The sequence below is a fragment of the Falco cherrug genome, chromosome 4 (assembly GCF_023634085.1).
Source record: "Falco cherrug isolate bFalChe1 chromosome 4, bFalChe1.pri, whole genome shotgun sequence".
Classification (NCBI taxonomy): domain Eukaryota; kingdom Metazoa; phylum Chordata; class Aves; order Falconiformes; family Falconidae; genus Falco; species Falco cherrug.
Genome location: NC_073700.1, coordinates 99,659,914 through 99,674,277, shown reverse-complemented (window position 1 = coordinate 99,674,277; position 14,364 = coordinate 99,659,914). Strand labels below are relative to the sequence as shown.

Below are 14,364 nucleotides of genomic sequence, written 5' to 3'. Positions count from 1 at the left end.
CTAATGAACCTGGTCTCTTACTGCACAAGGCCAAACACTGACACTCAGTTTCCTACAACACTGTCTGACTTGAAGCTATACTACAGTAGTAAATCAAACCAGTATAAGTTTTTAATTATTCTGTTCAAAGTACTGATTAATAATTTTGTCATGAATGACAAATCTCACCCACCAGCCATTTAACAAAGCGATATATTTCAGATACATACAAAAGATGAATGACAAGGGGCAAAAATGGCAGCGATACCTACCTGTCCAAGAGTGCACTCCATGCCACCAAGAAAATCTGCTTCCTTCAGCCCATTGTGATTGCTGCTAATGTCATGGACTTCAAAACGCAACCTCTGCACCTCTTCAAAATAGAAGTCCACCGTGAACAGCTTGGAGAAAATGGGATTTATACAGGTTCGAATCACTTCTGTCCTGTCAACCTGCCAAACGGAAAAGAGGTCATATGAGTGGTTTCTTTTTCTACCAGTGACGGAATACAACGAGCTCCTCAAATACAGTTTGCTCATTTATCAGGACTGACATCTGTGACTGTGGCCATGAACACTACTATTTGTATGGGCAGCTGCTTCCATGTTTGTGCAGGGCTGGCCACATGCACAAGGTAAGGCCAGCTTCCCTGGTCTCTCCCTTCTAACAAGTCTTTTGGTAGACATTGGTAGGAATATGGGGCACAGTCTGCAGCCTCCTCTGCAGGGTGAGCAATGACTGCTCCCCATTGGGTGTACTAGATCAGTTAGGTGTCAGAGTCAGGAGCTGCACATAGGCAAAATGAACATCTTGTGCTAGACTAATAGCTGGGAAATCAACTATAGAATAACTACAGAATTTACATCTCCAGCAGCACCCATCCATCACTACAGAACAGCAGAGCAATACAGTTTTTTTCAAATTAAATGGAAAAGCAAGCAAATCCCCCAGTAATTACTCATTTTAGACAACTTGCATGATTAAGGAGAGGAGAATTAGATCCACAGCAAACAACTTTTCTTAAAAATATATCTATTTTTCCACATCGCTAACTTGCATTACAAGAATTTGATGGGTTATACGCTACTTATCCTACTTATCCCTACCTCTGAGCCTTACAACTGCTAAAGAAACACCATCAAATCAAAATTGCTATTTATTCAAGAAAGTATTCATAGAATACTTTCCAGTTCTCCCAAAACGTAGTACTTGGTTTTTGAAGTAGGCTTTTGCTGCTTTTCATTATGATGCATTATTGGTGACAGCATAAGCAATGAAGCGATTTCCTTTTTTCCACTCTCTTTGCTCTGGCACAGAAAAAAAACCCTAATAATTCTGTGAGATTAAAGGAACTGATCCTAAAATGAAGTAGGACTTGGGCACATCAGTCACTAGACAGGAGGTAGCTGGTGTGCCATGGAACAGACAAATCAAATTGCTCAGAGGAAGAGTGATGAGATCCTTTGCCTGATTCCTGATCAGGAACATCTGTTGTGCAAAAAATGACAGCCACTTGCTTCACTTTTCAGGGTTTGTAATGCATTAGCCTTACTTGTAGTTATCGGCAAGGACACAAAGAGTCAAGCAAATCAAAAGCAGAGGGGAAAAAATGAGCATTTCCTGGTAGCACATACTTATTTTAGTGCTCATCAAAGATGTCAGATTGACAACTCTAACAGCTGAAAACTTTTAGCTAATCACCAAACAGATGCTACCAGTCATTGAACAGATGCAAACCAGTGTTGCCATTGCTGTCTTCTCACACAGCTGTGTCAATGTGCTTTGACTATGCCAAGACAAGACTGTCACAAGAAGGAAAGCAGCCTTACTTACGAATTCAATTCTTAATCTCTTTGCTTAGACTAGCTAAAAATGATGGTTCTGGTAACAGTGATGCAAAGCATGAGAATAACGTAAGTGGGAAAGGATATCGGCTACCTTCATTCAGGTCCTTAGCCTATCTCAAAATTTTTTTGATCTCCTCTTGCAATCAATGTGACTTGAAATCACCATTACTGCTAAAACATGAAATATTCCTTATGTCAGATGACCAGTCATTTAAATAGGATCTCCATGAGATCTAAGTGGAAAGTGATTTATTCCAACCACTTGCAGAAGAATGGTCACCTCATGAAATAGTGCATCAGCAGATCCAATAATCAACACATTTAAATGATCAGTTTGAAGTCTTTCTTGATAGCCATAGCAATCTCCTAAACTCATTCCTTGTAAGTATATAAAGTGTTAATTTAATGGTGTCATTTTAATTGCTTCATTGGTACAGCAGATGTCCTCAGGCAGTAACTGAATTTTCTCTGTTTACCGTTTCTCCTCATCTCTACCCTGCTGCTGGAATGTGGGGAAAGGGTTCTCCATTGCAAAATGCAGCAGGATCTACACTTGTGCTCAACACAGGTTAAATATGTGACTACTCAAAGGAGTAAAGTGCCTGAAAATGGAGGCACAGGTCTGCACACAGGGATGTTAAGAATTTCAGTCTCACATAGCAGTAAGACACTTGGCTTTTTCCAGCCTGTGACTGACTGACATTCTTTCATTGACAGACACGGTATTGAAATACAACCATTTCACTGAATTTCCCCAGTCTTCCCACATTATTGAAATAATGCATCAATCCAGCACGTCAAAGCATGGGATTGCATGGAAAAATCTATGTCAAAAGAAGCAATGCCAGCAGCTACACAAGCAATACACAATTCTTCAGCAGCATGCTGTTATCATTAGCCTTAGTGTACCTTGTCTCCCATCTGCTTTGTCAGTGTATTTCAGCTGCCCTGTTCTTTGGCTAGAAAGTCTGGCAGGTCTTCAGCAAGGGAAGCCCAGCTCCATTCCCTTGCTTTGACTACTGTGCAGCAGTGCTAAGCACTGATAACCAGCTTGAGTGACTCATGACAAAGCAGCAGTGGTGAACAGAACAGTTCAATAAATTCAGTAACTCTCACAGAAGACTCTAGGTTAAGAGATGCTATATAAACACAAGATATAATCTCCATTTGACTTCTGCCACTTATTAGAGGCTGTTCTTTCTCAGGTATTCCTGCTCTCATAGTCAACTGCAAAGCCTTAACACTCTCTTTAGAAATGCTGGATGAGTGTGAAACCTTAATGAAAACTGGTGAGAATACTATTGCTAGGTGCAGTTCCATGCCACTAATCATCAAGGAGGTCATGATCTACAGTGCCGCAGACACTTAAAAAAAAAAAAAAGGCTGACTTGTCATTGGCCACAACAACTTATCCAATACCTGCGGGATCCATTTCATGTCATCCATGCGTCATGTTCCATACATACTAACCTGAAACGCAGGTCCATAGCAGTCTGACACAATGTTGACCCCATGCTGTATGTCCTTAATCCTGTCACCCAAAATCAGTAACAGTACTTCTACTTGCATGGACGATGAAGGCTCAAACACTTAAAGAAAACACTATTTAGCTTTGCCTAGCCTCACCAACTGAACATTCAGAGTTAGAACTTCTCAGCTTGAACGAGCTCCCAAACACAAAGAAGGACACCAGCAACCACATAAAACTTCCATTACTTTTGGGAAGACAGCTTTTGAGACCAACAACAGCATGTTATAAGCAAGTAGAACTTACACTTTGGGTCTTGTTACAGAAAACACCAAACTCTTGGGCAACCTAATCCTGAAGGCAGGTAGATTTCTCAACAGGACGTGGACAGGGGTCATGCCCACAGCTTTAGGATTTGCTGATGCCTGACATATGAGCCATCTGTTATTTCTAGACTTTGCTAGAACAAGGAATTTCTCCAATCTATTAAAGCAAAACTAATTTTCAAAAGAAACAATTGACAGCTACATGCATCTTTGGGCCGTGTCAACAGTTAAAGATGACCTTAAAAAGATCAGTGCTTCAGCTGACACCACAATCTGAACATCTGTTTTGTGGTACAGCTTTACCTGCACTTTCCCTTCAAGGACAATTTATACAGAGAATAGGACTTGCATCTTCACCTCCTGGGACGGAATCACGCTGCTTTCCCTCTTCATCTCTTTAGGCCCTTGTCACTCCACAGAAGGTGGCACCCTGCTGAGCAGCCAGGATTACTTGGCAGGCCCATCTGGATGCAGCCACCCTGTGAGCTTCCCCTTGGGGAACTGTGAATGACATACAAACACCAAAGCAGGCCTCCACAGTGTAAAGCATCATCTCAACAGCAAAAATTAAAATACAGTGAAGAAAAGGTCTGCTTGCTTTGGACTTTCTGAATCCTCTTGTGAAACCCAGAGGAAGCTGGAAGCTGGGTTTGAAAGTTTTCTTCTCTCTGTGCTGCTCACTGTGGATGGACAGTTAGTAGAAATGTTTGCCTCCTTTCCTGTCGGCCCACCATCACTGCCGAAGAACTGCAAAGCCACCCTTACAGTCAGATAGCGTCAAATCAAAGGAAGCTCAAAAGACAGACGAACAGATACTAAAATTCAGCCTTCTTATGCAGTCTGCATGATTCATCTGTGAGCTTATGAAAAGCAGTGAGCTTTGTGGAACTGTGATAAACACGGTAATTTCAGTGAGGAAACAATTCTTCATCCTAGCTAAAATTTCACTGACAAAGAAGTAATTCAATGGTTAAAGTACAGACTGAGGATCTCCTCCACATCTTCCACCATTAGTTGAAAAGTGAGGGTGAGGAAAAACAACCAGCCTGAGAGGGATTTTTTTCTTCTTCTTCTATCAAATTTAAATGAAGTATAAGCTATTACATATATATGTATGAACAAGGATTGGGTAGGAGCTTACTGTCACCTTGTAGCTCAGGCTTTCAAATGATCATAACCACAGCTTTGTCAGCATGCCTTTGGGAACCAAGGAAACAGAGAATTACCTACAGGACCTAAAGCTCTGCATCTCAAGACCATGCTTTAGCATTTAGCACAGAGCAGCTGTGTGGAGAACTCAAGTGTCTCACACAGATAACTGGTACCTGCTCTCCACTCTGTTTCCAGCAAACACGTAACTAGCACAAAAGCAACATATTTTCAGTGGATGTTACTTGACATCTTTGAGGTGAGAGCAGCCAAGAGTGAAAGGACTGTGGAGAATTCACTGTCTTCTCACCAAAAGGACAATTATTTTGGGGAAATTTTAATCAGGCTCATGAAATACCATGGAAATGATATATTCAATAATGATACAGCTGTCTCATGAACTGAGGAAAATCTTTGGTCTACAGAACTATGGTCTGAAAATTCATCCTGCTGCTGCATTTCCTGTAAAAAAATAGTTGGAAAACCATAAATATGCAAATTCTATTAAATAGAGAGCAGGTGCTGCTATTCAGCCCAAAGCATGTTTTTTTGTGGCTGTTACGTTTTTAGCAAGTTCTTAGTTCAACAAATAAACCCACTGTTCCCTATACATTTTACAGCCCAACAATGAAAAACCAACAGTCTGTATTTTCAGTAGAAGTCATTATAAAATGCTGACTAAATCTATACGAATCACATTTGTCAGCTGAGATGACAAAAAGTACAGAAGCAAAGGGTAGCATTGTTTTTAGGTCATCTGAATTTTAACAAGACTGAAAATTTCCATGATACACTACCTTACGTGAAAATTTGACACCAAGCAGAAAGCAATTTACACTTTGCTTGGTGACTCCTGAGGAAGTTACTAATAATTATTTTTATTATTAAAAGTGCTTTCACACCATCACATCTCTATCCCACAAATGAAAAGTCATTGCAAACGTCACCATAATTTATAGCCCTTGTTTTCAGTTTAATTGATGATTAAAAACAGTGAAAACAAACCCGTAAACCAAGTCTTTAACTCTTTTTAGGCTGTAAAGCTCAAAGCTAAGCACAATCTTGCCAATGTTGGCAAAAACCTTTTGCCCACAGGTTGGCTGGAAGAGAAGCATTTAATTCCTGGAAATTATGGGCTTTATGGAAATTATCTGCAAGTAGTTTCTTTTATTTATGTGACATAAATATTAGATAGCTTGTAAACCTCCCAGTCACAACCATGAAGATCTGCTTCCAAGCGCTGTAAAGACAAATACATAGAAACAGCCCAGGCTTTAAGGGGTTCCAGTCTGAACAACTGGAATTACAGTACAACAAGCATTATTATTTCTTAGTTGAAAAGTTCTTCATTAAGAAAGCCCAGTTGTCTGTTCAGGGCCACTGACTGTCCTCTGCTTAATTACTTTTACTGTCTCAGTTACTTTCCATTGTTCTGAAGCACGAAGCAGATAATTTATAATATATACTATGTATAAATTCTTTGAAAAGTTCCTGGATGGAGTTAGCCTTATATGCTTGAAAAGACGAGAGAAATATGATTGTTGATAGGTATTTGCATGTAGTTTCTCTCATCTACTCAGTAACAAAATATGATACAGTTAAGTAGCCTCTGCACAGATGGGCACTCAATATTTGCACTTTAAGACTTACACCGATCCTTGGCAGACTCCCAGCAACTACAGATTTATGTCTACATCCGAGCAACTCCCAGCTCTCACAGTTAGAAAACCTGCAAAAATCTGTGGGTGCAATAACCGCTAACTACTAGTGGCAGGCAAATCTTGGTAACGTTGTTCACAAGCTGAACAGGGAGATCGTTTCAGCTGGGGTGGGAAAGAGTGATGCTCAGTCCCCAGTGTGAAGAAAGCAGGACCTAAACCGGTTGGGAACCCTTGTGCCAAGGGAATCCCCAATCTCCTGGAACAAAAGGCATCTCTGGGGAAGCTACAACTCCCCTTTAGCTTTAGGACCATGTGCAGTTGTCATCATCAACCTCCTTGGTAAGTCTAAGCTTTCTAGGTTGCATAAAGATACTGGAAAGTATAAAAAGGTATCCCTCCTACTCTCACTGTCGTTTAGGAAAGCTCAAATATGTGAGAAAAAAGTGCAAGTGCTCAACTAATGCATTAATGCATCGTCACCCTGTCCCTGAATGCACTAGATACCTGCTTTGTTTCACTTTCTTCTCCTGTGGGAAGAAAGACACTCATTTCTTTCAAATAGTTCTGGGAGTCAGAGGACACCCAGTCTTCTCAGCCTCATGTCAGGAAAACCACATCTTTCGGGCTGGAGTGGGAACCCTTAGTCACTGTATGGACTGCAATGAAAGCAAACAGATTAAAATTGTTACTTTCTTGGGAAGACTTTCATGTAATCCCCTCGGATCTCTAATTGCTTTCCTGATAACATTGCTGATGGAACCCCATCTGCATTTGTCAGTGCTGGCAGACCTGTTGTGCCCTGATTCTGTGACAGTTTTAGCTGGATGATGCTGACACAATCTGAGTGGATTCTCACCCACTATTTCTTACCAACAACAGTTTTTAAAAAGCCCTCCCAAATAACAAAATAAAACCAACACATTCCTTATAAAACAAAAGAACTGATAAGCTCAACCGGCCTAAGGCCAAAGCACCTAGCACATGTGGTTAACCACAGGGGATGAGCCCTGCTTGTTGTGTCCCTGTAAGAACAGAGATGGTCAGGCATTTTCCAGGGAAAGAGCACATCACTGGAGCATCAGCTTAGGCTGAACAAGAAGTTTGGAGGCTTTGTCAGCCACAGAGGTTTGATGAAACTTTTGCCTGGAAGGCTTTGAAAACAACCCTGCTGCTTGTCCTGGACATCAGAGGCTCAGACCAAGGTCTCTGCTTCATCTGATTCAGACCAGAAACACTGACTTTGGTCCCTTGCACCACTGGGGACCATCTTAGCCACCAGGCTACTGGCTATTTCACGTGGCTCCCTCTGCATTCTCCATCAATTATAAAACACTCACTGTCCCAGAGAAGCAGACTGCAACCGCATCCATGAACGCAGTGCCACAGGGCTGGTGGCGGGGGAGCGCCGGCCAACCCCCAGCACCGGTGTCAGTCCCACTACACGGTGCTTAAGGCCAGGAAGGGCCACCAGGAGCCCGGCACAGCAGTGCCTCTGGCTCACACCGTGCTCCTGTACAGCGGAGCCCCAGCTGCCAAATGTACACACACACCGCAGCGGCTAATCCCCGGCCTGGCCCGGCCTCTGGAGCTAGTCACTGTCTCACCTGGCTGCGGGCGCTGCGCTGACTCTTCCTCTGCTGGCTCGTTACGGGGAAGCACCGAAGGGCAGAGGGGTCGCTGAGCTGCTGAATTGAGACCAGCTCCCCGAGGAAGCTCCTCTCCTGCAGAGGGGGAAACTCCAGACTGTGCCATCTGCAAAGGCTTTCGCTTACTGCCTGGCCAGTCCAGGCTCAGGGATGGCAAGGAAAACGTGTGCCAATTTTAATTTGCCTCCTGTGAATTAGGATTTGGCATAAAACATGGAACAGCAAAGAACTCCAGCCCTAAAATTTTAACTGAGGACAAACATGAACACTGCAGCTTCTCTGAGCCTAATTGCAGCACTTCTTCAGTAGGTAAAAACTGTAAAACACGAGGCTTTTTCCTATCTGTTGACCTTGGGTTATAAAGGACAATACTCCTTGCACCAGCTGCTGCACTGTGAATATTCAAGCCAGTTTTGAAGAGCCAGCTGCAGTGAACCTGAAAAGCACAATGTCTCTTTATAGAGTACATCATTAACACAGCATAAATTAAGGTCTTTCCAATGAAAAATGATTAAGAGGACTGAACACTGAGGGGACCATGATAACACAGTGAGATAGCACTACCTGTTTTTTCTAGAAGATATTTTACATTTTCTTACATTTAATATGGAACACTTGTAATTTTGAATTTTTGTGTTTAATATTTTGAGTCCTGCTAGAGATCAGAAGAAGTCTGAAGGGAGACCATCGCTTCAGGTAAGCATAAAAGACTGAAGCAACTTCTTTACAAGCAAACTGAACTTCCTGCAAAGCAGCACAAGGATTTTATCTGACCTGGAGCCTCAAGGGTGGGCTCCCCTGGGTGCTCAGGCATCACTTTGGTCCCTGCTATCACTGCCCTGTGTAGTCTCATGCCTCAGCATAGAGGATTGTGCAAGCTCTTTCATCTGTATTCCTGCTTAAATCACAAAGTTGTCTTCATAATTAGCTATGAGGTATCACTCAGAATGACCTAACACAATACCCTCTCAGGCATCCAAAAATATAGGCTTGCATTGCCGAATAACTAGCTGCTTTAAAGCCTTGACTTTTAAAACAAATTTTATTATTTTTTCTAACTTGAGGTACACACAGTACTTTGGAGCATAGTATCAATCTGTGAGACGGAGCCAGCACTCCAAAACAGGAGCTACCACTCAGTGTAAATGGTATGCTAGACCTTTGATGCTCTTCATCAGCTGAGGGAAGGTTGTGGCTCCATCTTCCTATAGGAGCCTCCATGTTGATGACATGCTGTGATCATAGTGTCATTAACACAAGATTTTCCAAAGGTGCCTGGGGACCCCTCCCTTTTAACCTCCAAAATCTGTTTGCTCCCCTCCCAGAAGTGCTTTGAGCAGATTTCTGTTCAAAGTGAATTGCCATTCTCCCTCTGATTCTACTGCCAGTTGCCATATACAGCAAATTACAGCAGCTCAAGAGCTACCTTTCTGCATTAACACCTGGCCAAAATGGATGAGCATGACTTGAAGTTTAAAAAAAAAAGACTTGAGCTGGCCCACATTCAATCCCCTGGTGAGAAAGCCCAGCCCTGAGGCTCCCTTTGCACAAGGCCAGCAGCTGCAGGAGGTGATATTTTGGAGGCCACCCCTTCCAATGTACCCGTGGCCATGGACGGAGCTGTGTTTTGGAGCAGGCAGCAATAAGAGCGCTGCATGCTTGTCTGCACCAGCTTACCTCCTGCAGAGTCATTACAGAGAGACAAGCAATGATCATGCTACTCCTGCTAGAGGGTTCAGACAGTAAATGGAATTACGTCAAAGCCCTTTCTCTTACTCTGGTAAGACCTTCAGAGCCTTAACAAACATATATAAAATTGTCAGCTATAGACACTTTGGTATTAGAGAGAGCTTCTGCTGAGGTAGTCAACACATCCTGACCCAGCCGTAAGTACCACAAATAGAAATCATTCAGTGGGAGGAGATATCCATGTACTGTGCTCCCTGCATATTTAACAAGCACTCAGCAAACATCAACACAAGTGGATAATGACCCGCACCAGCTCATGGGATAAGGTGCTGTAACCCACTCAGATGTGATTACACTGGCATAAGAAAAAAAAAAAGAATTAATTTTTTCACTGAAAACTCTTGAATGCTACCTCAAAGCTGAGCCCTGAAGCCTGGATGCTAAGTCTTGTTTTACTTTATATCCCAAATATAGCCCAGAAATTTAAAGACTGTGATGACTGCTGTTATTCCCCAATATTCATTTGATGTTGAGAGTGTCAATCCAATCTTCTTAATTTACATGTCCCTGAGGACACAGGGGTTTTGTAGAGGATAAGGCTGGTCCTTCGAAGTGGCAACAAAAATATTCACATATTACACCACTTAGCTCGACTCTCGACTAGTCACAAAATGCTAGTAAGCAGTGCAGTGCCTGGCAGCAGTCTGAAAGTCAAAGCACCATGCAGCTATTTGAAGGCTCTTCAGCCATATTCCTCCACAAATTAGAAAGTGAGCACTGGGAATACAGGTCTTCACTGATGGAGTTTCAATTTCATTGTTATTTGGTTGCTCATTTTTAGTCCACTTGTAGGGAGAAACGCAGTTTTGTTGTTTATTTTCACGCAACAAGGACAGTTTTTTATCAAGGCGTGTATCAATCACTTGACTGCTTTTCCCCATACAGATGATATTTTAATGTCTCCTCATCAGCTAAATTTTAAGTTATTTACTTTAAAAGGAAATTCTGTTTTGAATGTTCTTTTGATTCACAATGCAATGTATGACCTTGCCTGCATGACAGAAACAAAAGTGCTACATTACTGCGTTTTGGAATATGATTTAAAATGTGCCAGGTACCTGAAGGTTGCTTTTTTTCAAATGCAATTGCTTGGGAATCGTCAGTTCATTACCAGAATACTGTACTCACACAATTATATTCTGCTGCAGCATTGTACTACAAACAAATGAATTCAAACTTACTTTAGTCAGGATGCAAAGTATTTATTTGCTAATTACACCTTTCATTACTTGACAACTGACTTCCAGAATTAATTTTCAGTATTGCCAAGTATTGCCACCTTTTCCTAATCTCACATCCTGGGCACTGGGCTTCCACAGCAATTACAGGCGTTTTTTCTTCTTTGCCTGATGTCCTGGAGGGCAAGAGATTTAGAAGTTTAACGAAGGTATTGTAGTGCCAGCCCAATTTAAACACTGTTGTTGAGCAGCAATTAAGCCTGCAAAGAGGTCTTTAGAAGAGTGCATGGTGGCACAGAATTGATTAGGAGGGAAATCTGGCATCATACCATCTCTCAGGAGTTTACAGGTAATAGAGAACAGAGAAAAATTAAGTGATGGGATGATCCTTTGCTCACCGCGTATCAGTGGGACAATGTTATACTAAGTAGGAAATCTACACTGCTTCAGTAATTTGCTCTTTAATTAACCGGCTATAAATAGTGATTTGATAATTTATTTATGCTGAGAAAGTTCTCTGCCTCATACACTCAGGTAAGTTAAGCACAACTAATATAGATTGTCATATGGGTTAATGAATTATATCAATTGATACAGGCCTAGTCAAGTTGTTAGTTGAAGAAATTAATTTGCTATCAAAGTGCTCATAATTAAAGATTTATTAATTTACCTCTAATGTTGTAATTCAACTGCTAAATCAATTATATCATCGAGGCATTAACAGCAGGAAGGCAACACGCTTTTATGCAAGACACACGCTGCTTTATCAGGCTCTTCTGAATTCCTATACCAGAAGTAACTATTTACAAGGCCCATTTAAACCAGTTTGAGTCTTCCCAAACAACTGGGGAATTTGGACCACGTGTTCCAATGACTGCCTAGAAATTTAACAGATTTCTTGTGACTCATGTCCATTATAAGCAACTCTCTTTTCTTTTCTTTTACACAGGCATCTTATTAAGCTTGTCAATGGGGTTGCCATTTGCTGGAATCACAGCAGCTCAACAGCTTGATCCACTACCCAGGAACAGCAGTGGAAGCCTTTCTGCGAACTACTACAAAACCCACGAAAATAGAACATAACATTATTTATTTTTCAGCCCAATTACACCCACAAGCACACGTTCTGGCACTGAATAGTACACAACTAACTGATTAGAAGTAGAGAGCAAGTTCAGCTGAGCTATATTACAGTTTTGCAGACAGCATCCTACCTCCTGACTCAGGAGCTGTTTGGTTTGCACTACTCTTGAAGGATCTCAGTTAGTTTGGTTCCTGTATTTATCTGGGAATATCTATGCCAAAGTGATTTCTGGAAAACAAAAACCTTGCAATCAAGCTCGATATAGATGCCTGCTACCCAAAGATATATAAACGTCATCTGACATGACCACAATTTTCCCTTCCCCAAGAATGACTGCAGCCAGGGATACGCTAAATCTGACTTGCTCACACAATCACTTTGGGCAATAAGCAGTTGAAAGCTGATTTCTGTATAATGGCTGCAGGCCCTCCTGGAAAGCATTATGACTTTCAGTTGCTTGTAAGCAGTATGCCTGACATGTCCGCCAGCATCAGATACATACAGCACACATACACATCAATCCCTTTTACATTCGTGATTTATAAAATTGGTTGGTATATGCATAGTTGTGAAGCAGGCTCATATTTGCATAGCACATCAAATCCACCCTGGTGCACCTCTTGGCAACAGCAGGGATGCTAAATACTGGCTTTTTCAACTAGTGAGCACAAGATTTGATCATAAAAGACAAGTGTTAGTCTTGCAGGTACTTCCACTAAGTGGAAGCAGTCCACAGTCCACATATCTACTGTTTCCTACTACCATGTTCTGCATATCGTAAACACAGGCCTATTAGTATAATTTATACATGCTCCATAATGATTCAATATTATACTGCTGATTGTATTACTTTAGAGCTGGAATTTTCAAGGGAGTTGGTTTCTCAAAAGTTTTAGCACCTTGTTATTTGAGGCCATAGGGACAGAAAAATTAGGAAGTCCCCTTGTGCACAGAAGAGCTTTGAGCTCAGAGAGGAGGTTTTCCTCATCTGTGATATAAACTCTTCAGCATCTGATTTGCTACTTTATCAGGTGCCTTAGCAGATGCAAGACAGTACATGGAGTTATGTCATGTCTTAGCGAAATAACTTGGAATGTCTTCAATAATTCACTTGTGAAGAAAAAAAATTGGCACTTACACCCGCACTTGCAAGAGCATCCTAATTATATAAATTAATTAAATAAATAATTCCATTTCCAGATGGTGTTTAAATTCTTGGTTTGAGATAGAAGATTCTAATTAATACTAATAATTATTCAGGAATGTTTTTAGAGTGGTCCCTCAATTTTATTTTTTTTTCCCCAAACTTCATTTTACTTCTATGTCATTATAATTAACCAATTTCCCATCTTTGCATGTTTTCTGTTTCCCAACTCATCTCACTGTCCTTCAGATCTTGTCAATCAGAGCTATTATTACTTCCCGCTTTATAACACAGACTTCAGATGTGCAATACAGAGGCAAATCAGGCCCCAGACCAGCAATGAGCTAATTAAACTTTTATTTACTAACTCAACCTGAGAAGGTGGTAATAATTCCATGGCTTGGGCAAAAATCACTCCAAGGTTCTCCTGTCTGATTTAGGCCATAAGCTTAAGAAAGCACAAGTCTAACAGCATGAAGAGCCTAAGACAAGGTATATTCAATCACAGTGAAATTATACCTGCCAGTTTCTGTATTCATCTCCTTACAGCACACCATAAGGGGAAGGGAGTTTGGGATTTTTAAACCGGAGTATGAAGGGTATGTAAGAAATTGCTGACTACTGTAAAGATGAGCCATCATTTCACAATGCAGAATCTGTATATTCCACCATGAGATACTTCAGCCCTGGCACTCAGGGGTTTTAACTTATGATGAAACAGCCAACAGACAGAGCACAACATCCTGTGGAAGATATGCCTGTTAGGAGAGTGGTTAATACAACTATACAAGAAAGCTAGGCCAAAAATATCGCAGAATAGCTAAATCTGAGCAATCTTCAGATAAAACCCATGGAATTCACAGTAAGGCCCATGAAACTGCAGACGCTAATGGCCACAGTCAGCAAGCAGTGTCAGCAGGATCTGGTCTTCTTGGTAGAAGAATTTAAAACTTAGCTGTGACTGAAGCTATGAAGCAGCAGCTTGTAGCAAGGCAGATTTTGATGGAGACTTGTCCAGGTTTAGTTCAGGGTTGCCCTTCTGAGGCTCATAGTAAGGCTGGCTTTAGGCACAGGCAGACACATGGGTGTGAGAAAACAGTTTCAAAATGAAAACACTGCCCAGGCTACTCTGA

General features: G+C 41.4%; 1 protein-coding gene across 4 annotated transcripts in view; it reads right to left on the bottom strand.

Moving 5' to 3' along the window:
- CPNE4 (copine 4) overlaps positions 1-14,364 on the bottom strand; it is a 320,303-nt gene that overhangs the window by 123,887 nt on the left and 182,052 nt on the right. For all 4 annotated transcript variants that reach the window (XM_055708199.1, XM_055708200.1, XM_005445873.4 and 1 more), the window contains exon 3: positions 252-431. In XM_055708199.1, the coding sequence (XP_055564174.1) occupies positions 252-431 (180 nt within the window). The remainder of the gene's footprint in view (positions 1-251; positions 432-14,364) is intronic.